The sequence below is a fragment of the Phalacrocorax carbo genome, chromosome 13 (genome assembly GCF_963921805.1).
Source record: "Phalacrocorax carbo chromosome 13, bPhaCar2.1, whole genome shotgun sequence".
NCBI classification, from domain to species: domain Eukaryota; kingdom Metazoa; phylum Chordata; class Aves; order Suliformes; family Phalacrocoracidae; genus Phalacrocorax; species Phalacrocorax carbo.
Genome location: NC_087525.1, coordinates 14,765,723 through 14,782,614, shown reverse-complemented (window position 1 = coordinate 14,782,614; position 16,892 = coordinate 14,765,723). Strand labels below are relative to the sequence as shown.

At 45.7% G+C, this 16,892-nt stretch overlaps 1 protein-coding gene across 11 annotated transcripts in view; it reads left to right on the top strand.

Annotated features, from left to right (window-relative positions):
* Nucleotides 1–16,892, top strand: part of ZMIZ1 (zinc finger MIZ-type containing 1) — a 358,482-nt gene that overhangs the window by 297,859 nt on the left and 43,731 nt on the right. For all 11 annotated transcript variants that reach the window (XM_064464893.1, XM_064464894.1, XM_064464902.1 and 8 more), the window contains one exon: nt 7,148–7,292. In XM_064464893.1, the coding sequence (XP_064320963.1) occupies nt 7,148–7,292 (145 nt within the window). The remainder of the gene's footprint in view (nt 1–7,147; nt 7,293–16,892) is intronic.

Sequence of the window (16,892 nt, the reverse complement as noted above, 5' to 3'; positions counted from 1 at the left end):
AGCAAGAGCTTTTGGGAGAGCCTGTATATATATATATGTGTGTGTGTGTGTGTGTGTGTGTGTCTTGAGGGGCATTTGTGAAGAGCTGAAGGTATGCCAAGGCAAGCTGGACCCATATTCAAGACCAGACTTGAATGTGGTGTCACTCTCATGCAGCAGCCTTGAAAGCACGTGCTAGATAACTCTCAGGTTTGCAGTGAAGGTTTTATTGAATAAAACCTCTGCTAATTAATTTGATATTACATTCAGTTTAGTCAGGCATTCCCCACATTATCTGTTTTGCTACAAACCTGCTGGTGGTTGGGTTTTTTCCATGATAATACATAACTGCATTGTAGATCCTACCGGGGCAAAGCTGGGTATTTCTGCAGGATGCAGCTGTAGCTGTAGTAATGAAAAGGCATTGGTGATAAAGGACATTACTTGGATATTAGTGGTAGAAACACGTATCAACCCAGTTTCACAACGTGGAACCATGCCTGTTGACTTGGTGTTCCTGTTGCGATTCGCGGGGCAGTTGGTGCCTCCCGAAGCAGGGGCTGAGCCAGCTGCCCCCTTCGCTCTGCCGGGGCGTTCAGTTCCGCACAGTTTGCTGTGCCGTCGCTGGACCAAGCGCTTTGTAAACCTGTGTGTGTTTGGAGGCAGTACCAAAAATACAACTTGCTCTCCTCACTAGTGGAGCAGGTTTGTGTTGGTACCTGTAGCTTCAGATAAAATCAGTCAGTTTAATCCAGTGTGTTTGCTTGGGCTGTTGAAGCTAGCATCGCTGATTTTGCCTGATGGACAACAGCAAGCACAGTCCTCAGCTGCTCCAGAAAAGCAGCCAGCTGGGGTGTGAGCCTCCAGGGATGAGGTGGGAGCCAACACCTGGGAGCAAGCACTGGCTCCGTGCCGTGGGTCCCTGCGCGCGGAGTGGACATCTGCCGGCAGCCAGGGATGCAGGCCTGGGAGGAGGGGTGGGCTCCCTGCGAACCGCTGCGAGTCCATGTTGAACAGCCAGACTGCTGAGAAACGACTACTTCTGCTTTGTAATTGGCATTATATACACTCCTTTTGTGCTCTCGGCATCGAGGCAGATCCAGAGCAGAAGCTTGTGTAATGACAAGGGTAGGGCTCGTCTGTCGCAGGGTTAGGACACGTAGCGGTACCTTGAAAGCGCTGAAGAGGAGGAGCAAACACACATACTCTGGGTCTCTCCTAATGGATAGTTACATCCTATTTCCTTTGTGGTCTTGCTTTCCTGCCCTGACTAAGTGGCCGATGGGTTAGCCAGCCATTGCCAGGCTCTGCTGGAGTGCGTGAGGAAGAGAGCTGCAGGAAAATCAATCCCTGAAATAGTTTGGGATGACCATTTTCTCCCTCTCTCTCCATTTCCCAGCTCTTTAAAAGCAAAATGGCTTTTAAAACAGAAGGAAAACATGCGATTTACTGCTTCCCAAAATTGTGGGCAAAGATTCCATCCTTTGAATGCAATTGAAGTTATTTTTTTGATACTACAGCGCATTGAGCATTAGGTAGTTAACATTTTTAATATATTTTTCCAAACAGTATATAGTCTCCATTTTTCTGTGTAAAACGAGTAGCGCTCTTAAATAACCAAGACGAGTTATTTCTGCTCCTCTCCTTCTCTTCTCTTCACTGCTTCCCTTCCCACCCCACCAAATTATCTCACTGGATGATTTATAAAAACTGTATTTAGATTGCAGCCTATACAGAAGGGGATAGAAAGCCCTCGGTAGCTCTGTATTGCACTTATCTTGAATTCTCTGCGTAAAAAATAGGAATTTGTTTCTGAGAGCAGTATAAAATTAATGGATGTGATCTGTGAAAAAATGCTGAATTTTCTTACTTGGGCTGTAAAATACCTGTTTAGGCAAACGCGTTTCCTTCTGAGACACAAAACCAAACTAGCGCGACGGTGCTGAACAGATAGTTCTCTGAATCAAACTCCTCCTTTTTTCCCTAATATTTTCATTGCAGTGAGTAAGAAATACGGGTCTGCCAGCCTGCCTATTGAACTATCTACTGCAGCTTAACTGCAGCAAGGAAGCGGTAATCCTATTGTGCTCCTCCAGCAGTCTCCCGGGAAGCAGAAGGCATTGAAATTACTGAGCTGTTGTCCTATCCCCTCCTCACCTGTCTTTGTGGCTGTAAATATAGTGTCTGCCTGTAAATAACAGTTTGCTGCACCTTTAAGCACGTTCCCTAACAAGAGGCAGTGATTTACTGAGGTGATAAGCTGTAACTAATACTAGGGTATCATAATAGGTAAATAGATTAGCACCGTGCTTCTCTGTATTTTGCTTTCTAGGGAGCCTGCTGGCTCATTCACTCGGAGATGCTTACTACAGCACTTTGCTCCGCGCCGAGTTAAATCAGTCAGTTACAGGACTGCAGCTATCGGTGCCGGTGTGGATACAGCTAATGAAATGCATTAGAGAATCTATGGGGTAGCATTGATCGCTTAGCCTGTTTTCCTTCCCCTTTCTGTTCCTGGGCCCAAAAGGGATTGTAATGGGCTGTACCAATATTCGATGCCGTGGCTATAAACTACCCTTCGAACTGTGTCATCAGCATCCATCACGTAATTGTTGCAAGTCCGCCGGCATCGTTTGTGGTCCAGAAGCAAGAAGCGGTGCGGGCAGCCTGAGCGTGACCTGTGGCTTCCCCCAGCTTGAGCCTCTTGGTTTTGCTAATAGAAGGGCCCAGCGCTTCCAAAGCGGTTGCGACGCTGCTGCTGGGTGATGGGAAGGTGCCACGGAGCGGGCAGCGGAGGCCTTTGCTTCCCCACTGCCTGGCAGGCTTTTGGCACAAAAGGGCCCTCGCAGGAAAGGAGCGGTACCGGGGGATGTGCCCGGTCCTAATAATTGTGTCGCAAATCTTGTGATATTTGGCACGTTCTTAAAGATCTGGCTCCTAGAGGCGGGGGATTAAATAACAATTGCTTTCTTTCTCTTTCAAGTAAGGCTTAGCTCTGTGGCTGCAGAGAAATGCTTGAAATGTGACTCAGGCTGAAGGGAAAAAAAATAAATCTTTGCCTTCCAGCTCTCTTCCCTCTCCTTGTCCCCAGGATCCCAGTGCGGATGCATTGCTACGTCTTACGATTTTTTTCAATGAAAGTGTTTAAAACTATCGGAGGCATCCAGAAGGACACAAAGTGTGGCCAACTCTGGGTGTGTGGGAGTATTTATTGAGTATTTTAAGGAAAGGTCAGTCACATTCTGTGCTGAAACACACTCTTGCGATGTCTTCAGAGGAAGGAGAAACAAAAATGGGACTGGGTAGCAGCAAGCTGAATATCTCTGAGCCATTTTTTTTCTCTCGCTTCCTTAGGGAAACCCCTTGGCCTTCTTGTAATTGAAATTTCTCTTATTTTTAAATCTTTCTGGTTTTCCTCTATTTCACAAATGTGAAAGCTGAGGCTGCTCATTCTGTGTTGGTTTCTGAAAGCAGTTGTTAGCAAATCAGTATTGATTTATTCCTATGAAAATACATCGATGCTTAAAGTAAAATGCAATCCCATTAAGAATGATACAGGTTCTGCAAATGGAGGAAAGTAGGTCAAATATTGCACCAATCATCCCCAAGTGTGCCCCTTTAAGCCAAATAAACGTGTGAACGCACTTAAACTGTCAGCACGTCATTAGATTGCCATTATTATGCATCTTTTGGCATGAGCTGGCAGAGCCCACTGTGACTGCACAGGGGTTGAAAATGTCAATTCTGGTGTAATAACCAGGTTGTATTTTCCACCTGGGCTGCGTGGGGGGGTGCGTGTTTAAGGATTTTTCCTTTCCCCCCTCATTGCAACAGTTGACTTCGACTTAAGCGGGAAAGCCACATCATTATATGCAAGGGACATTGTAGCAATGCAGCACAGGAACACGATTTAAATCTGATCATTAAACTGTCGCAGCAAGAGGCTGCGAGAGACTGGGTGGATGGTCCATCTGCAAAATCTGTGCTCCTGTTGTACAAGGAGGAGGGGCGGAGGGGGGAGAAAAAGCAGCTGCTTGGCTGTGCTATGAGAGGGAGAGACTGACTGTTGGCACCATCTGTAGCTGTCCTTTGTGCTTGCTGCTTTATCTGTTCATTATAGTATGATACTGAATTTCTCGTGCTTTGAGTGTAAATGAGTTGAGATGTGCCTAATACTGTCAGCATAAAAAGCAGTAACTAAGTACACTAAAGATGAATAGCGTAATCTGTAAATTCATTTCGAGTTTGTTTCATCTTGCTTGAATAGCCCAGGAAGTGATGTTCTCCAGAAGCCAGCTGTACCAGATGTGCGTGTGGGGTATATATTCATCTTACCGAGCAGAGAGCGGAGTGGAGGTGGATGGGGCAGAGGAGAAGGGAGGCCGCCCCAGCATTTCAGGAGAGGAGAGCAGGCTTCTGCAGAGGGTTCTTGCTCCTGCTGAGCAGGATCGAGGGGGGCTGGTGACTCCTAAGGTGGCTACAAACAGCTCTGTTTTCATTCCGTGCACAAACACCGATGCAGGGAAGAGAGCGATTATTATACATGGTACATGAGTCGAAATGTCCCGGGGGAGGACAGGTTAAACCTCTCTGTAATGAGTGCTGTGATAGGGATGAGTAAATTTGCTACGTTTTATACCCGCAGTCTCTCAGTTTCTAAAAACATGAGTCCTCCACAGGTGACCTGTAGAATGAAACCGTCCAGCTTATCTTGAGGAGGACCTCTTTGTTCTTTGACAGTTTACATTTCACCTTTATAAATGTGTGTATTGGATATTGGTAATAAATAAGTCATCATGATCTCTATCTTCACCTCACCAAAGCAATGCTATCTCATTGGCATACTCCTCTTCCAGGAGTTACTCTGCTTTTTTTCCAAGCAGGTTTGGCTTTTGTTTGCAGATTTGTGCCCTCAGACCCATTGGGTTGTTGCTTTTTCATCTTACTTGTCAAGTGCATATAGGTGTGCAGAAGGAGCAGCTCCCTCCTCCCATCAAAGCCTCCTTTAAGATGGACGATTTCCAGTTGACACCGTAGTAATTACACTCAGCTGTGGAAGTGCTCAGCATCCACTATTGCTCTGCGACGGCTGCGTTTAGCGTTCGGCAGAACACTTTGTTCGCGTTTCTCAGAGCCGAAGGGGCCGTGGCGCGCGGGGGGAAGCCCTGCGAGGCAGGGATTTGTATCTCCAGGCGGCTGGAAAAGGGGGAGGGGGGTCTTTGTCACTGGCACATCAGTAATGATATGCCAGGAATAAAAGGTGAGTATAATTTGATCAAATGCTTGTTGACAGATTCCTTGGCTAATAGAGAAGCAGCTTAGACTGACACTCATTGCTGGAACATTTCACAGAGCTCAGGGGAATGCTTTCTGTAGGCTACATGTGAGGCTGACAATTTCCGAGTGACCGTATTTAGTCGCATAAAGAAGCGGTGTCCCCTTTTTGTCGCAGCAGAACTCTAAAATGCCTCCCTGAACACTGCTCTTGACCTTCTGCTTGATAAATGCAGTGAAATTACTACCTCTCCTGTGTCCAAACATGTGATTAATTCACAGGAATGGCCCGGGCTTTAAGTATTCTTCTTGTGTGGCTGCTAAACTTGAGAAATTCCAATTGTTTCTCCTACTGAAAAATCCCATTTGTGGGTGTTCTTGGCAAAGCATGTTCCTTTCTTTCGCCTACAAAGATGACTTTACAATTAGTCTCTTTGGAACTAAAGTACATGCTAACAGTAGCTGTGAGTAGCTCCTGGAGAAAGAAGGTGGTGTACCCTGAGATGATAGTTTGCTACTGCTTGTGATTATGTTATCTGATGAAAAGACAACCATTAAAAAAATAAGAAGTAAAAATAAAAGCCTCTATTTTAGAGAATTCTGCACTTGTCTCTGTTGAACCAGCAAGCCTAGAATTACACGTAGAGCTCTCCTACTCTAAACCACTGTGGCAGCTTGGGTTTTGAGCAGTCTTCTGGTTCTCACCTGCTTCTGCAATCTGTTGATTTGTGTTCAGTTCATAACACCTGAGGAAAGCCCTTAGTTAAAAATTAAATATGAAGCATTTTCTTGTTCTGAGGGTTTTGTAAAACATACTCTAAAGAAGGAAAACCCCCAAGCGCTTCCACTTGAGAGAGAACATTTCTTCAACTGCAGAATTTAGCAATTAGTCTGCGCTTTTTTCCAGTGAAACTCTTCACCATGTTAGACCTTGGTGACTTTTCACCAGAGCCACCTCTGATGCTGGCATTAAACAGGCAGCTTTGAGGCTCGGTTGGGTGTTGCTGGAGGCTTCAGTGGGGTGTCTCGGCCAGGTGTGCTCATGGGAGCCAGGTTTCACCCGCAGTCGCTGTCTGGGGCTCTGCTTACTGCAAAGTAGGTGGTTTCTGTAACAGGGGCTGGTCTTTTCTGAGTGTGGGTGTGTAAGGGGGAGGCCACGTTTTCAGAGGGAGCTGCAAGCTTTTTGTCCCTCTAGGAAATCTCTGCATCTTCGTAGTTTGTAAGTGCGATTTTCCTGTAAGCACAAAATTATGCTCATTGACCAGAAGATTAGGCACATAATGGAAACAAGCGTTTAGGGGTTGTGCCGGGTCAAATATAGATTCAAGTGCCTAACTTTGTATCCATACATCAGTGTGGCCATATTTGCCTGTTTGTCTGTTCAAGACTGGTAGCCGATAGCAGTTTTGGAAATGAATTCCTGCACGTGGGTTTCTCTCCGATTAATCTTTTGCACAAAAACAGCCAAACAGAAAAGGGATCTTGTTGTTCTTTGCTCCCCCCTGTGAATGATGTCTGCTGTATGTTTTTGTTACGTTTCTGTTAGTGTGAAATGAAGTCTTCTGCATCTTTTTTCACTCACAACAGCTATCCCATGTCCTTGTGCTTCATCCGTTCTTCACCTCGGTGCCGCTCAGCTCAGGCAAGGTCTCTCGCGCCTCCTGGGCCGCGCAGAATGTTTGTAACTTGTATAAAAACATTATAATGGTAGCGTAGGGCAATTACAGACTCAATTTGATAGGATAATAGTGTGAGTGGAGGTTCATGGACAAGCTTTTCACTCCTGGGGTTTGTCTGTTCGAATTGCGACTCCTGTTAGAGTAGCTTGCGTCTGCACCCGGCCGCGCCGGTTCTTCGGTTGTGCGCTTACTGTCCTTGTGTTCTGTTTGCGCAGCGCTGCTCTCGTCGTGGTGTGAGGAGCTGGGACGGCTCTTGCTGCTTCGCCACCAGAAAAGCCGGCAGAACGATCCTCCAGGGAAGCTACCCATGCAACCCCCCATGAACTCTATGAGCTCCATGAAACCCACCCTCTCTCATAGGTGAGTCTCAGCCCGGTCCGGAGGAGTGGCAGTTTGTACCAATGTGCTGCGTGCCAGGTCTGTTGATTGACATGCTTCTTACCAATGATGGAGGAAGCTACGCTGTTCCTTGCACTGAACAGCACTACAGGCAACAGGGGATCTGTAATTACAGCAAGTACTAAATAAACTCAGGTTTTGTCTTTGCTGTTGCCTGGCACATAGTGAAGAGACACTTCTATCTTCAAGTCTGTGCTCAGATCAAGTGGGCTTGCTTTCAGGCTCCAAGTTGTGCCCTAGAGAGAAACTTCTACAACATGTCTCTCACCAGATATTTTCCTACCATTTATTTAAATACAAGTGGTTTTTCTTGAGGTTGAAAATATTTCACGGATATTCTGTTTTGTGTCGTTGGAAATGTATACAGTGCAATTGTATGGTGGTCGTAGCCACAAATGGGAGAATGGCCCGTATCCTCCTTATATCAGGTGAGGATCGCAAAGCACTTTTGTTAATTTAGAGAAAACGTGAGCTTTAAAGGACACTAGAAGACGCTGCAGATGGGAAGCCTTTGATTACCAAATTATGTGGAGGAGTTGTATTTGTATTTCTTGCCTGCAGAGGTCAAGCCAAAAGCTGAAGAATAAGTGTAGACAGGATTAAACGTTCATTTCATGCTGTATGTTTCTGGGAGGTTTTTTCAAGGCTTTCTTTCCCTCAGCACCACGTTAAAGAAATCACAAATAGGATAAGTTGGTTTTAGTGTAGGGCACTTCTGTTAGTAAAGGATTATAAGAGTGGTGGATGAGTCTAAACTGCTTGTACCTAAATTCCATGGTAGCATAAGTAACTTGAACTTCTGTGTTAGAGTGGAGCTGAGGGACATCTTTGTACGAGTGCATTTGCATGTGTGAATTCGTCTGGAAACAACTTTTGGGTTTGGGCTGGGCTTTTTTTTTTACCCCTTATTTTTGTTGTGTTCATGGGAAAACCATGCAAACGCTCTGCCTTTTTTTATAGCCCTTGAGAATAAAGTCCTTTTTTGCATTATAACTAATAGAATATATCACTGACTTTCCGGAGTAGCTGGATTGCCTCTTTTTTCAGTTGCTTGTGAAATGATCAATCGTAAACACACTTTGAAAAAAGCTCAGAAAACCTTCTGTTCTATAATAGCTTATTTTTACATCTGGGAGAAGCTTTGCAGAAGCCAAGGTGAAATTAGTGGCCACTCTGCCGAGAAGGTATGGGACAGTGTATACGCTCTCTTAGGTGTATTTTTGTAGTTTTCAGATGCCTGATTCTCATCCGACCTTTTAGCCTCTGTTCCCATAGAGTCTATAAAGTAAGGATGAAAGCACTGTTCTATCTCGCAGGGCCTGTGTGCTACGTTACTAGATAAGATAGGCACAACTCTCTTCTTTCATGTCAGTTTTCCATTGAAATTCTGTCACATGTCAAAAAAGAAATACTTTCTTCTGCTAAACCAAAATACCAGCCTTTCTGGCAATAGCTGGTTACCCAATATCCTACCTAACAGTAGAACATCCTGCCCGTTATCAAACCATCCCTGGAAGTTTCTCTTCAGTATTGCCCTTGAAATGCTTTACTGAGGAAGGCACTGGGAATCAGTTCTAAATTACTGCTGTTTACCTACGAGATGCCCCTCTAGGAGCGTAATTCCTGTGGCGTAACTTCTTATCTATAATAGCTGCAGCAGCCTCTTAGGGGTTTGGAATACCTGCATCGCTGCTTCAGTGTGTGCTGTTGTCTTGTCTGTAATTTAGCCGTAACCATGACTGGTCAAAATCTCTCAGGTGGTACATTAGAATGAGACATCTTGGGGCTCTCCAACATCTTTCTGCAGCTGGAACTGTTTATTTCCACGGATGTTTTATGATTGGTCCATAAGACAGTAGTGAAGTATGGGGTGAAGAAGTGAGTGTTCTGTTTGCCTGAATTAAACAAAAGATGAAAAGCCATTAACAACAATCCCAGTGATGAAGCTGGTGGTGAAGCAACATTTGTATTTGCATTGGATTACATTTGGGTCAAAAGCTTAGAATTAAAGTTCACAGTATCTTATCTCTAATTCGCAAGGTTTTTGTATGAATTCAAACAAACAAGAAAGTATGCTTTGCATTTCCTACGAGAAATCTACGTAGGCAGCTACTGCAGGTTTTGTAAAAGAATCAGATATTATATTGGAATAACCAAGAGCCTATTGAAGAACCTGACGTAGCTTAACGGAGGGAGTATAGGATATATGTCAGCTGCTGAATATGACTGGACAAGAGAAAAAACCCAACCCTCCCCTGTCATTAGACTATCTTGGGTCCTTCACAAAGAGCTTTTTCTGCTGTTGCTTTTACTAGCAATGAAGTCACCCAGAACTCTAGTCAGGGACTAGAATTCTGGTGTGCCTGGCACTAGAGAAACACAGCTGCTTAGTCTCAAAGTTGAAACAGGGCTCAGCTATTGAAAATAAATTCTGACTCAAGACTGTTTCACAAGAATCTAAATGTAAGGTTCAGATTTAAGAAACTGGTGGGGTACATACACTGGAGGGAATTCAGGTCTGGCCTATTTTTAGGGACAACCTTTTATTTTTAAGAAGTTAATTGAGTTGTAGGAAGAAAATGAAGTAGACAGATCAAGGAGGGCTTTGATAATGAACCTGTTGGTTAAATGCACTTACAGAGAGCAGGACATAAGCCATACAAGGATGTGCACACATGCAACAAATGCTTTCAGAGTAGGGACTATATTGTGCGAATTCTTCCTAAATTTAGATTTTCATTAACAGAATGATTGAGTGTTGCATATAGAACAAAAATTCAGTTAAATACCTACTTCCTAACGTGGGGTGGTTTGTTTGGGCTGCAAACTCCTGTGCTTTATGAACAGCATGAGCACTGGATTCTCAAACCACCCTCAACCTTACCTTTTTTTAAGTCAGTTTAGTGTAATAATAGCTGTCTCCAACTTGAATGGAATGATCGTTCACTGGTTTTGGGTTTTTTTTGTTTGTTTGCGGGTTTTTGGTTTGGTTTTTCTTTTGGACTTTTTTACTGATTTATGGGGGTAAAACTTCCCTCCTGTACTGAAGGACCAGTATGAGACCTGTCCACCTCCTTAATCCTGTATAACATCTAATTTAAGCCCTGCTTAAAGGATTTATGGAGGACTTAAAGCTGGTAGTCTTTGGGCTGGCCCTTCTGCATAGGGATGAAATTTCGTGCTTTCCAGCTGTAGGGAGTAATGTAACTTCTTTGTGTTTGTAGTTTTCCAATCTGACATAATGTCTGTAATAACAGATGCTGCTCGAGGTGCCTGATTTTTTTTTTTACTTTGAAATGAATTTTAAGGTCTTTGGCAAATACTGTTATGTAAGTACAAATTATTGTCATGATACACCTTTCTTTGCTTTAGGTTCCTACTTAATGCTTCATTGCATTAAGTGACAGACCTTTAAATGTGGATCAAATTGAATCTTGGTTGAAAAGGGTACAGCTTCCATCAGTCCCAGCTGGAACTGTGCCCTCATTCAGTTTGAGCTGGATCTGGCCCATGCAAACCCTAGGAGGCTTCTCCTTTCTTGCATAGCTTGTAGTAAAGCTTACTTTGTCAACAAAAACACCTGAAAATAGACAGCTGTTAGCTGCGGTTTGGGAGTATCTCATGAGCAGCCATTGGGTTCTTATTGTCTTCTCTCTTGCTCCAAAATTTGGTCTTCTCTTTTAATTGCCAGCTGTCCTGCAGTTAGTGACCGCAGGGTAGTAATGCCTGTCTGTACAGGGCAAGTCAAGTTGATGAGAAATATGAAGATAAAATTATTTTTATCACAAATTACTTAGTGCCAGAGGTTTTGAGAAAATTAAACAGTAGATCAAATTAGGTAGTAATTCAGTATTACGGTAGGTGCTTTATTTATTATCATTACTGTTTTACATTCAGGCAATCGCCATAAATACGCTTTATTGGTTAGGCTTGCTTTACAGGGGTGCTTATCTTTAGTGTTTGTTTTGTCCCTTTTTCCTTCCAACTTAAACCTTACTAAGAGCTGAACTTTCAACATCGGTAGGAGCTCTATGGAAAAGAACAGCAATTCTGTGTCTGAATTTTTACTGGCTGGTCAGGATCGGCTCTCAGGTCGTTTGTTAGGAATCGGGAATCAGGTGGCTGTTAGGTACCGGTAGGAACAGTGTCAGAGTTCCTGCAAAGGTTGCTCCCTTTTCAATTTTGCCATCATAGGTGGTTTTAACCGACAGTGATAGACACTTTACAAATGTCTGGAGGAGAGAAATGGTTGAAGTGTGAAAGGTCACGTGCACCATATACACACTTCTGTGAAAATGAGCACATTGTGCTGCTTCTATAGATCAGTTGGAAGTCGGGGAGCACTTCATTACTGCACGGGGCTGGGGCATGCAGGAACAGTCTTTGCAAAAGAATTCAAAACTCTTCAGGTGAAAGATAAGATTGTTTCAAAGTCTTTTCATCATTCTGTTTGGGAAGTTGTTAAATAAATATAATTAAGGACTGGTAAATCCTCATGTAAGAGAACATACCCAGTAAAGCAACCTGTATTACTCCTGATTCTGCAAGAGCAGCCTCTCTTTTCCTTCTGTCTTCCTTTCTGTCACGAAATGTTAAAATCCACCATCAGGAGAAAATAAGGGAAAAGTTCAGAATTCAAAAATGCTTCCGCAGAAGTGCCATTTCTTAAAGAAAAAAACCCAGGACCTCAAGATTTGTTCAGAACTGTATTAAGTAAGGCCTCTGATGCTCTAAGCAGTGTAAAGACAAAACTAATTGCTCAAAAGTACTGTCCCAAGACTTGTTTGCCCATCTTGGCCTCTGAGTGAAACCACCAAAAATAATAGTTCCAGCGCATATGCATATTATAGGGAGGAGATGGCAGAAAACCATGGAAGAATGTTGAAGCCAAAAGCAAATTATTAGCACTCTCTGGCTGAAAACTGATAATGTGAAACCATCAGCTGTTAATAATTAAACCTGTAATATTTTCACGTGAAAAAAATCTACGTTTTGTTTTAGGTGAGATAAGTTTGTGGTCAATTCTTGTGCTAACAGGAGGGACTGAGAGACATGATCTCTGAAAACAACAATGGGCTGCTTAACTTCTCTTCAAAAACACGTTCTTCACATGCTTGGTAAAAGGTATAGGATAAGGATCTTCTATTGTGTCTACAGCATCTTGTGCAGATGTGAAAATAGGGCTTTCCTATTTACTAGATGGTCAAATTAGTGCTACTGCAATTAGAATAATATGTAGCAACGTAACTACTTTTGTGGTTTTTTTTTTTCTGATAAGTACATGTAAGTGTTACGTACTCTACATTTTCTTCCGCTAAGCGTTGTAAATAGTAGATAAAAAGTTCTAGGGTTTTGTTTTGTGGTTTGTGTTTCTTGGTTTTTTGGTTTGGTTTTTTTTTCTCAATTGAAATGTGTCAGCTGATATTTTTGAAAATCCTAGTAAAGATTAGGTAAATACTAATAAAGGGGTGCCTGCTGACTGAGGTGAAGCGTGACCTTCTCAGGCTTTGCCCAGTCTGTGCTGGCTTTTAAAATACAGTAACTAACGCCTTTGAGAAGACAGCTGTCATTCTCGTGTTTGGGCCATATTGAACATCCAGCTGCTGAAAATGTCTAATTGATCGCAATTTACTGTTTAGTGACAATCACAATAGTATCACACTCTTTATATGAGGGCTGCTCTCAAAAGCAGATGGTTTGTGCTGAGTCTGGGTGCTTTTCCTCTTCCAGTGTGCTGGGAAGGTTCCCTCTGTCACTTGTTCTCAGTGAAACCAACTCATTTCTGATGGCACCGGACTTAAAAATCACTCAGTTGTGGCAACACCCATTCTGACCGTCAGCATGATAACCGCGTGGTGACACTGACAGATATACTTTGCCTAGCTCTCTGATGCAAAACTCATTAAAATCATCGGGAATCTTTTAGCTGGATTGGGTACCTTTGGGTAGGGAACATCAGAACCAAGTCAGTGCCCTTCAGCTGTGGGGCGCAGGCCCCCGGGTGAGGTTTGGCAGTCCTTCCCACGCGCAGAGGGCTGGGAGAGGGACAGCCCGTGGCTCACGCGGGCGAGTTCAGGGCCAGTAGCTGTGTGCTGGGTACCCATGATGCCAGCCCCGCGCTCCAGCCTGCCGGGGGGTGACGCGGCTCCTGAGCAGGGAGGCAGTCGTACAGTCTGGTGACTGCGTTTTCAATTCTCAGTGGAGTGGGGGGAGGAAAAAAAAAGTCACCAGCATAAATGATGGCAAATACCATGTCTTTTTTCAAGATTTTTGTTCTTTTGGGATAATTTGGCAACAGGAGCACAGATGTGTCTAAAACCTGGTATTTTTCTTGATGCCTTTTCTTTACACATATCTGTCATTCTTTCTCTTAGATGAAAACGTGACCCTCCGCAGGATTCCCTTGTAAATAGATTACAAAAGGAGTCAATTCCTTTTTCAAATTCTTGCTCTTCCCATATGCATGGGTTCTCCAGTCTCTTTAGTATCACAGTGGGAAGAAAAGGAAATAGCCATTACTACTTGCAGTGATGGAGGGCTTTTCTAATGGTTTTCCTAAAATCAAAAGGGTTAGAAATTCTTGCTATATCAAAAAAAAAAAAAAAAATCCTGCCTGGTTTTCTCTAGAGATGACAACAAAGCCCGAGCACATCAACCACCTGTGCAGATGGGCCGGTGACAGGAATGAGATTCTGACGGTGGCTTTAGGAGGAATCGGTGGTTTCTTCCCGTGGAAGGGCTGTTCCAGCGATGAGGAATAGCTCGCCACCCGGGGCACCTTCCCAACGCCCCCATCCATCTCCGCCGAGCCGGGGCTGCGGGGAAGGTACCGCAGCCCGCTCACGCTCTCCCTTCCCACTTACCGCGCCAGGGCAGACGCGATGCGATGGGTCGTTTGCCCGTGTCACCGACATCATTCCCAAACAACTTTGTCAAGGCTCAGAGTGTCGGGAGGCGGCTCGGAGAGATGTTTCTCACACCTGACCCTTACGTGCCACGGAGCGCAGCCCTCCCGCACCGGACCACGCATTTACCCCGGCGTCCCCCACTGCCCTTTTGCCTGGGCTCCCCCTGCCCGGGCTCCCCCCGCGCCTTTACCCCGAGTTTCCCCCTTGCCCCGGGGCTCTGCCCCTCCCCCCCCCGCCCCTTTGCTCGGGGCTCCCCCCCTTGTCTCGGGTTCCTCCTGCCCGGGCTCCCCCCCGCCCTCGCCCCGGGGCTCCCGCTGCCCGCCCCACGGCGAGGGGGCTGCTCGGCGGCTGCCCCCCGTCCCGTCCCGTCCCGTCCCGTCCCGCCGGTTCCAGCCCGGTCCCGCCGCGGGCGCCGCCGCCGCCCTGGCCCCGGCCGCTGCCCGCGGGAGGCTGCGGGACCCGGCGGGGCTCAGCCCGGCTCGCCCCCGCTCCTCGGCCAGCCCCGGAGCCCCCAGCCCGGCTCGCTTCCAGCAAGTTGCGGCGGTGCTGTGCTGCCCCCCTCCCCTCCCTCCCGCCCTTCCCGCCGCGCCTCTTGAAGAAAGCGGGTTTTTTTTTTTCTGTTGTCGGGGAGCGTAAATCAGCTTCATCTAAAATCTCGGAAGTGCAAGTCCATCAAATCTTCCTCCCAGGCGCCTGCTACACCTTGCGTGAGTCAGACTGCAGAGCTCCCGGTGCCCTTCTCGCTGTGCGGGGCTGCTCGTGTTTCCCCCTGGCTCGGAGGCAAAAGCAGAAGTGGAATCTGCTCACGCTTTCGGCGGTTCCTTCCCCGGTTGTTGTAGCAGTCGCTGACCTCCAGGCACTATGAATAAACAGCAAAGCTGGGAACAAAAGGAGTCTTCTGGCTGCCATTATCTCACATTAACATAGCAGACGCGCTGCGGTGTGAACAATGCGAGTCTCATTCGCCGATAATCAGCGAGTACCCAGGCATTTGGATTACCAAGGCAACAGGCAATGGTAGAATACTGGGTGGGTGTGTTTTTTATTGTAAAGGAGCAGTCGGATATGGAAACCCAGGTATATTGATAAAGCAGAGCAGAAGGAATGCCTGGTGGCAGGGGGGGGACCGAGGGCTCGGGGTTGCATTCCGACACACGTGAGATAAATAGGACATGGATGAAGCAGGTCTGTGCTGTGAGATGCAATAAAGATTAAACTGCATTTGTCAAGCTGAAAACGATCATAAGATAATTTCAGCATTTTGGAAAAGGTAACAGGTGGCATGTTCATAACAGGGCTGTTACCGGTGGATTTTGTAACTGTAATCCGGGCTGTAGTAATGCGTTGCATGGTCTACTTGTGTGACAATAGAGCTGGGTGTGATGCTTTAATCTTTTTTGTTTTTTTTTTTTTTTCCTTTGATCGGAAGGATGCTGTAGTCCCATAATGTCAGACGACGGTAACCCCTTCAGCTTCTCCTGAGGCAGGAGCGGGTCTCAGTAGCATTTTTGTTGCTTACCTGCATAGCCATGATCGTTTGTTCCACACGGACGGAAATAAGTTGTGTTATCTCTGTGTCTTTGCGCGCGTGCGCACACACATGTGCATGGACGTATATGAAATCTATAACGTAGCAGGGCTGCGTGGGTGTGCAGGGGGCTGTGGGCGTTCGCAGGTTCAGAAACTTCTGAATTAATCTAATTTTTTGGCCTGATGCGTTTTTTTCTGATTTCAGGGGTTAGATTCAGATGCACTAACTCTTGGTGAGCAGCGTGCTACTTTGCAGGCACGGCTCTCTAACTGATGAGGCTGTGTGTAGAGTAAGGCGCCAGGAAGCAGCAGCAAGCATGTCACGGCCCGACCTGTAGCAACCCAGTGTGAAATGGAAGGCAGCGTTCCCACCTCACGCGGTCGTAAGTCATCCAGGCCTCGTGGGCCTTGTCAGGGCTATAAAGAAAAAGTTACGGGCTTTCAGCTTCCAGAGGCACTAAGCATCACCTGCTGAAGCGCCGGCTCAATTTGACCATCTCGGTCTCCATGCAGGCGGCTGTATTGTGCGTATGTGCGTGGCTGCATGAATGGTTATTGTAGATGAGTGTTGATATCTAAAAGAGCAGAGGCGGGGGGGGGGGGGGGTGATAGCCACCTGCGAGCTGCAGGTGCCACCCAAACCACCGAGCTGATAAATGGCTTGCTGCTTTCACCTTTTGACTGCTTCACCTGCATCTGCTCACCTAGAACAGGTTCAGAATGCTTCTGTGTTTTCGAACTGTTTGCCAGAAAACAGCCTGCCTTCTTTTTTATGGTGAATTGTGAAATTTCTAACCGCTTTCACTCCTCCTCTTCAGTTTACATTGCTCATAGCCCGGTACAGGCAACATCCAGTACCAAAACAGCACTTGAGGTCGTTCTTGATAGGGAAGGACTAGGTGTGGATCCTCTGTGGAGTCACAAGAATCTAAGCTTTCCAGAGGGTTAGAGAACATACTTATCTAGTTGGAAAGAGTGGAGGGAAGCAACAGACTTGAGTAACTGTGGGGGGATAGTTTTTGGAGCTGTATGTTTTCCCTGTAAGGTCTGAGTGTTTGGAGTCATGCTGTTAAGAAGCAGGGGGAAATAAAGTCTTGCAAAATGCTTCCAAACTTTTTTCACT